This window comes from Cryptotermes secundus, unplaced genomic scaffold (genome assembly GCF_002891405.2).
Source record: "Cryptotermes secundus unplaced genomic scaffold, Csec_1.0 scaffold1346, whole genome shotgun sequence".
Taxonomy (NCBI): domain Eukaryota; kingdom Metazoa; phylum Arthropoda; class Insecta; order Blattodea; family Kalotermitidae; genus Cryptotermes; species Cryptotermes secundus.
Window position 1 is genome coordinate 34,070 of NW_019738893.1, and position 8,108 is coordinate 42,177.

The 8,108-nt window shown below is 39.4% G+C and overlaps 1 protein-coding gene across 2 annotated transcripts in view; it reads left to right on the top strand.

Moving 5' to 3' along the window:
• The window catches only part of LOC111871329 (eukaryotic translation initiation factor 2 subunit 3), an 86,567-nt gene that overhangs the window by 6,951 nt on the left and 71,508 nt on the right, over positions 1–8,108 (top strand). For both annotated transcript variants that reach the window (XM_023864355.2, XM_023864357.2), the window contains exon 2: positions 1,247–1,310. In XM_023864355.2, coding sequence (XP_023720123.1) covers positions 1,247–1,310 — 64 coding nt within the window. The remainder of the gene's footprint in view (positions 1–1,246; positions 1,311–8,108) is intronic.

Sequence of the window (8,108 nt, forward strand, 5' to 3'; positions counted from 1 at the left end):
CCATCTCATTTTCATGTATGAGTGTTAAGGGAGTTGGTAATGCCATGTTGTGTAAATTCTGCTTCATGAAAACGAAATTTCAGATAGAAAATGTGGATTGGATATACATTTTTGAAAGTCGTTGGTTGAACACAGCTCTTCTGGGATACTCAGTAGGAGTAAGGACTTTAACTCATTAAAGATGATAAGGATGCAGTACCTGTTTGGATAACATTCGCACAGCTGTGTTTTTGCAGATTCTTCCTTCAGCTGCAAAAATCCTTGTACCAGTCCCAGGTTCTGCTTCATGCAGCACAACACCCTTTCCTCCATCTGGGGAGTTCTCACTGATTGCAGCCTCCCTCAACCCATTTAGTCACTACAGATGCTTCACTGTCTCAGAGAGGCTGATGAATACTGCTGAGCATACTCCTTTCCAGGATCCTGTGACAACAGAACCATTCTTGATAAAGATGATGTGCTTCTATCATATTGCCAACTACCAAACCATACATGAAATATGTGTGCCATTTCTGAATTTGTGTAATTATTTGCCAGTGTCACCAGAATAACACAATTTGAACGTCACACCAGTTAGCTTCTTGGAATGTAAGACAGTGACTGGCAATGGCCTCTGCACGGTACAAGATACACATTGCATTGAACAAGTAATTTCTATTACAGTGTGTCTGAGAAAGAATGCACAGGTTTCAAATATTATTATTGAGAAAATAAACAGAGTTAGGAGAGTACATTTTTCTCCATTTCACTGCACTTCGACCTTAGCTCCCTTTGTTGCTTGCATGAAGTGCATCTGGTAATCAAATTCTCTGGAACTGTTACTACACGTTTGTGGTGTGATTGCTTCCACAGAATTGACCGTGTGCTCCTCCCCCCTCCCTCAGATCATGCAAACAAATGACTCGTGTGTGGTACACCTCCTATGTGTACCTGCAAAGAAAGAAGTTTACGGGGGTTAAATCCCATGATCTTGCAGTCCATTAAACTGGCTCACTGCTTCTGACCCAAATGGCAGGAAATGTGTCCAGAAATTGTCTTAACGGGTGAACCCAATATGGTGGTGCTCCATCTTGTTGCAGTATGGCCCATGGATTCAGTTCCTCAACAAAATTTTGTACATTTTGTATCATGGCTCTTATGACAGCTGAGGGCTAACTTGTTGTATGACATATCTTTTGATCATAGCATCCCTAAACACACATACCTCAATTTTTTGTTTATAACCATGTATTTGTTTTTCTTTCAGGATGTAGCTAAACTGACTGCCCTCTCTCCTGAGGTTATAAGTAGACAAGCAACAATCAACATAGGTAAGAACTGGGATTGGGTTTTTTGTAAGAAATATTCAGAAAATAAAAAGAACAAGAATTATTAATTTATTTGTAGGTTGTGAGCTTAACACTAAATTACTGCAATATATCTTGTAATTTCATTCAAGCTCTTTCTGTGCTTTGATCCTAAAGCAAAAATAAATTTTCATGCAACAAAACTACTCTTCCCTCTACATCAGGCAGAGCTGTTTGATTTTGACCAAGAAATCATGGCTGATATGCAGAAATGCATTTTGATACTTAAAAGTGAATTATTTTGAAAATTACTTCTGCAGAATTGTAGTTGTCATGTCAGTTATGATCCATCCTCTGTGCTATACAGTTCAAGCCCGCCAGTCACAACAGTGCAACTATAAAACATGTGTCTGTATTCCAATCCTTTAGCAGTTGACCTAATCCTTTGGTCGTACTGTGTCCCTGGGATTGACTGAGCCACTAACAGAAATGAGTACCAGGAATCTTCCTGAGGGTAAAAGGCGGTCAACATGTAAGGCTGAAAACCTCACCATTGTCTGAGCTGACTGTCTAAAATATGTGGGAGCCTTGACATTGCACTACCCTATGGGCCTCCACGGCCTATTACAGGGATAACTTCACCTTTTTTTTTTTATTTGCATGCCTACAGATTTTTGTCTTCTGCAACAAATTATGAACTGCTTCACTCCTGAGTATATCATGTAAGTTATATCCCACAGGATGCAGTAGCATCAGAAGATATAGTAAAGGAACACATGCAAGCACATTGTCATTTGTCGCTTCACCACCATGGGTAGTCCAGTGTCCTTTCACTTTCTTTCCCCTTCCTCTTTCAGGCGAACTTTTGTCCAGGCATGTGCTGTGAGTACTTGAACAGTCTTTACTGCACTGTGGCATGAAAGTGGTACATGATCATGAAAGGAGGGCGTGCCTAACAGTCTGTTCCACTTTATTGGTTCATTGTTTTCTCTCTCTCTCTCGTTTTTTTAAGTACGACAGAAGTGCAGATGCCTACAGCCACTGGCTCAGCATGTGTGAACAACAGTGACAGTGAAATATTTTGGTGTTTAAGTTGTCCAGTCCATTGTCTGGCTCTATGTAATATAACCTGTTGCTTGTTATCTTACACAATTTCATCTGTACTGTTTTGTGTGCTATGGCATATTTTGCATCACATACAATTTAAGCTCATGCAGGATTAAAGGCAAAGTTGTTCCTCTGCTTGATGAATTAATCACTGTGTCATGACATATTGGGGAGTGGGGTATAGCTTCATAATTCTTGACATCGACACTAGATGGAGGTGAGTAGTAGCTTTACTTTCAGGGAAAGAACCTGCATTATCCATTGTATAGGAGGCAGGGTGGGCCCCAGAGTCAGTCTGGATGTTGTAGAACAGAGAAAAATCTCTTGTCCCTTGCTGTGTGGCCCATAGCCCATCACTGTATCAACTGAGCTGTCCTCGTTGCTCTTACAGGCGTTTTTAAATAATGCTTTAAAAATCTCATAATATTGAGAAAAATCTTGCATTCACTCATTTTGCAGTGATGCAAAAGTAACTGATTCTTCAAGTTTTGGTTTTGTGTAGAAATAACTGGTGACTCCTCATTTTGTTTGCAACAAATCAAAGAAACCTCTGCCACATAATCTGTTTTCCTGCTGCCATGCTATAATCTGTGAAGCATGTTTTTACAAGGATGCCAGATATGAAGAGCTAAAAATAACCTGTAGTTTCTGCTAATGCAGAGGTAGTTGTCTGAAATTGCTTCAGAATTTAACAAGCTGTTAGTAAGCAGGGATACACAGCCTTCCTCTTTAAAAGGGTCACTTTATTGGGCTGCTTTGGTTGTAGTCTGTACATGCTTGGGGTAAGTGAATTGATTGACATAAGATTTTCTAATGTCAGCCAGTTTTGTTTAGGTTTATCTTCATTGTTGAGAATTCTTGTTTAAAAATGTAAATGCTTGGATATACATGGTGGGGCGCAGAAACTTCCTTTTTTTTTGAAGGTGAATAAAAGAAAAACTATTGCTGATAGACAGAGTTTATGTTTAGCTAATGAAAGAACATACTTTAAAGTTTTAAACAAAATATCATGAAGATGGTGGCCACTGTTCTCTATGCACTGATGCAACTGTTTTCTGAAGTTCCCCTCTGCACATTCCAACATGTGCACCGGAATTTGGGCTACTTCCTGCCGAATAACATTCTTCAGCTGAAGCAGGTTGTGGGACGATGTTTAAGAACCTCTGCCTTGAGGTACACCCATAAAAAAAATCACAGGGTGTTAGATCAGGTGAGTGCACTGCCCACGGGATGTCACCTCGAAGCGAGATGTGCCATCCAGGGAGCTTTGTCCTCAAAACTGTCATTGAAGCTTCGGCTGTGGCACCATCCTGTTGGAACCAGACATGTCCTAGATGCATTTCTTCAAGAGCTGGTTCGAAAAAGTTTTAATCATGTCCACATACCATTGTGAATTGACAGTAACTGCATGATTGTCTTCAAAAAAATAAGGGCCAATAACTCCAACTCGACAACGCACACCATACTGTCACCTTATCACTGTGAAGTGGCCTCTCATGGAGCTCTCTGGGATTCTTACCACTCCAATATCACATATGCTGCTTGTTGACATATCCGGATAGGTGAAAATGTGCCTCATCACTAAAGAAAACAAGTGCGTCAGGGGGTAAAGTTTCCAATAACGTTTCACACGCCGTTATTCGGTTCTGGAAATCACGTGGTGACAATCCTTGCACAACCGCCATCTTATAGGGATGGAAATGAAGATGTTCGTGAAGAATTCGGCACATTGAACGATTGGATATGTCTAGGGCGACTGCATGTTTGCAAGCGGAGTGTCTTTTAGATCTCAAAATCGACTGTCGAACTGCCTCCATATTTTCTGGCGTTGTAATGGTCCGTTGTTGTCCTGATGATTTTTTGTCAAAGTTCTCTACCCACAAAACAATCGATTTCCGGCTGGGAACCAGACCTCTGGGCTTAATTCTGAAGTGAGTATGGAACGCACGCTTCACCGTCACGTAGGAATGGTTTGAAGAACAGGCTTCAACAGCAGACGCACGCTGCTCACTTGTCCACCTCATGTTTCCTACTGAGGGGTATTAGACAGAAACTTCCACGACTGCTGCATTCGCCCAGCCTATCCCTACTTTTCTGCAACCTCCCCTTCCTTCACAAAAAGGAAATTTCTGCGCCCCACCCTGTACTTGCACAAACAGCTGTTTTCTGCCACAGATTCAGATGTTTATCTTCAGAAAGGCACCTTTAAAGGTTAAGCAAGTCCCTTTCTTTGAATTTAGACCAAAGTTCATTTCTGCAATGTTTGTTGATCACTTCAAGTTGTAAGGTAGGTTCCATATTTTCATAGGATGCTGATGGCAGATGTTCTGAATAATTCTTTATCCTGATGGATGTCCACAAATCGGAAAATAATTTGTCTGACTTTTCAGTGTATGTGACATACTGACTACTATTTTTTAAACTTTATTTGACAGGAAGTTACAGGTGTCATTAAAAAACCATGAATAAAATAGTGATAATTTTATTTGGAAGGCCAGTATGTTGTTGTATAATTCATTTACAAGTTGAAATTTCCCTTCTATTTTGCTCCTTAAGTTATTCAGATATATGCAAATGACTGACGGCAAAGCTAGATTACACACGTAACTTTCAACTTCAGAGTGACTGACTGGTTGTTTTTTCAACAAGGAAAATTTTGATCTCTTCCAAATGTTGTTGAAAATGTTGCGTAACCTTACTGTTGCTAAGTCAGTAAACTTCAGGATAGTGTTACCATACTCAGTTTTGATGTCATGAAAGAATGCCTTGAACTGTCTGTTGTTTAAAGTTTACCAGATTGACATCAGCTATAAGTTGTTTAAAATCCAAAGCATTTCTGATTAAATTCTGTTGGTGAATAGTGCAATGATACTATATTAACTTATTGTGGTTAAATTGGTGAAACAAGCCAGCATCTAATCAGTGCAGAAAATCTGGTCAGTAGTTGATCTGTTATGTCTGAATCCATATCATTGATCACAAATAATTTTGTCTACATGTGGACCCTACCTTAAGAGAAGAGGATTGATACAGTTTTGAATTTAATAACAGTGGTGTGCATTGGTAATTACTACAGTCAGTTTTGTTCACCTTGTTATAAATTGGTACAGTAATACACTCCTACCACTGATCAGGAAATTCTCTCATATTCCAAATACAATTAATGGGTTTACAGTTCTCAGAATGTATAGTTTCATGCCCTTGAATCAGTTCTGCCAAAATTTGAGCAGTACCTGATGATTTATACTTTTTCAACTTTGCAATAAGAATTTCAACCTCAAGAGGACCATGCTCAGGTGCTACTGGCTGAGCTGCATGTATTTCTGCCTGTTCATTTAAGAGCTGAGAGAAGTAACTCTACACCACCTGTTCAAAATATTATGGGAATCTGTAAGTAAGTCACCACTGTCATCCTGTCATCTTGTCTGTCAAAATATGGTCAATTTAATTGTGTCTTTTTCTCTGATGTCCAAGGAAATTTGTGAATGTTATGAGGTGGGAACATTGTACTCTAGATAATTAGATTTCTGGATGTGGCATATTATGTTGCTCCAACTCCATTTTCAATACTAATTTTCTGTAAACTCTCATTCCAATTGTTTATTTTAAAATATCTTCTTGGCTACTTTGGCATTGAAATCTAAACTTTCATGTGGTATTTTAGGACTTTATCAAGTACACCTGTTTCCTTGTAAAAGCTGGCCTTCATATCCTCAATTTTATCCCCTGTTGGGACGTGAACATGCAGAACAGTGATCTCACACCAGCGACCTATTATCTAAGACATCCTATTACAAATTCTAACCTCATAACAACTGATATGATTCTGTTATGTAAAAGAAATAAACCTTCAGCCAGACACTGGAAAACGCACCTCACTTCCCTGTTGTGTAATTGCCATGCTTACCGATTGCCTAGCAATAGTCTCTGTACGAACTCTCCTGTTGCGTGATGTCACAGCCTAGCGGGGAGGGGTATTTACCGAGCGTTGCCTAGCGATGGAAGGAGTAGGGGTATGTGACATCACTTGCAGAAACGCAGAGTTCACATGACCCCTACTTCCTGTTGCGCCATCCACATTCCAATATGTACATTTTGTTGATGGACCCGTTTACTCATTTATCAGTATGGGTTTGAACATAATAGATCAACTACTTTTTTTGCATTCATCGGATACTGGGGAAAAGTGGTAGTACAAGGAAATAGTACATCAGCTACTGACAGACTTCAAGATTCACTTAGGATTCAGGTATTGTACAGTGTTCCCATTGAGTTGGGTGTACCCATGAAACAAGTTAGGCTCATCAAAATATGTTTAAATTAAACTTATGGTAACGTCCATGTACAAGGGTAAGTCAATAAGTAAGTTACAAATGGATATAGAACTTAAAGAAATAAGAATACTGATTTGAAAAGTACTTCTATTTCTCAACATAATCTCCCTGTATATTGATGCACTTGTCCCATCATTTCACAATCCCCTGAAAACCAGCAGCATACAATTCTTTGGGCTGCTGTTGAAACCAGGAGTGTTCACATGGCATGGCCTACCTCATAATGCATGACAGGTTAGGTTTTCACAAAGTCTGTGCACAATGGGTGCCGCGCATGCTGACCCCACAACACAAAATGCAAAGAGTGGGTGTGGCATTACAGCATCTCAATTGCTACCACGATGAAGGACACAATATGCTAGCCCGAATTGTCACAGGTCTTGGTTTCACCATTACCAGCCCAAGACAAAGCGTGTGTGAGTGCAATGGAAACATCCTGCTTCGCCTGCCAAAAAAAAAAAGTTTAAGGTGACACCATCCTCCAGGAAAGTGATGCTCACAGTCTTCTGGGATCAGGAAGGCATACTGCTCACCGCATTCCAGCCTCAAGGCGACATAATAAATAATAACTATTGACATATAGAAGTATACCTTGTAAGGAAAATACTGTGTAAAAGCTAATAAAAATGTTCAGTACAATATAGTAAACACTCAAAAGTAATGGAGTCATTAGGCAAAATCACATTTTGTGTATGTAACTTATATGAGAAATGTTTATTTTTCTTTCTCCTGCTGTTAGTTTTTATCTTCCACGGTTAAGTGTGTGTACATCTTATTGCAGTATTAGGACCAACTTTTACTAGAATTACTGATTGAGGAAGCCACAGAATATTTGGCAAAGCTGGTTGCAGGTATGATGCATGAGGATGGAGGAAACTTCATATAATTTGATACCTCACTGACAGATTCATCCTAGCCACCAGAAATTGTCGTACATACCTGTCACAATTCCTTTGATGTTTTTCAGTTCAGTCATATCTGGTACATTAGTCCCATGGTTCTCTGTGTAGTTAGGAAAGCAGAATTTAGTTCTGTGTTAATTACACCGGTCTTAACTGGCACAAATACGTGTGACTGAATTTCACATATGGTTTTAGCTGTTGTGGATCAACTTGATAACAGACAACAGACTTGATAACTCTCTCCCTTTCAGCATTGAGGCTGTGTATACCAGATTGAATTAATTTGTGCAGCTAATGAGGTAATTATTTGGTCATTATAAGGTTGCTGCAGGCCTTTTCAAAGGGCTACCAATCCAGTCACAAGAACTCTTCCCATGGTATGTCACACAGAAATGCCACTGTGATGTGCTATGAATTCCCCATTGTGGCATGTAATGTTTAGTAGTAATGCTGTTTTTTTTTTTTTTTTTTTTTTTTTT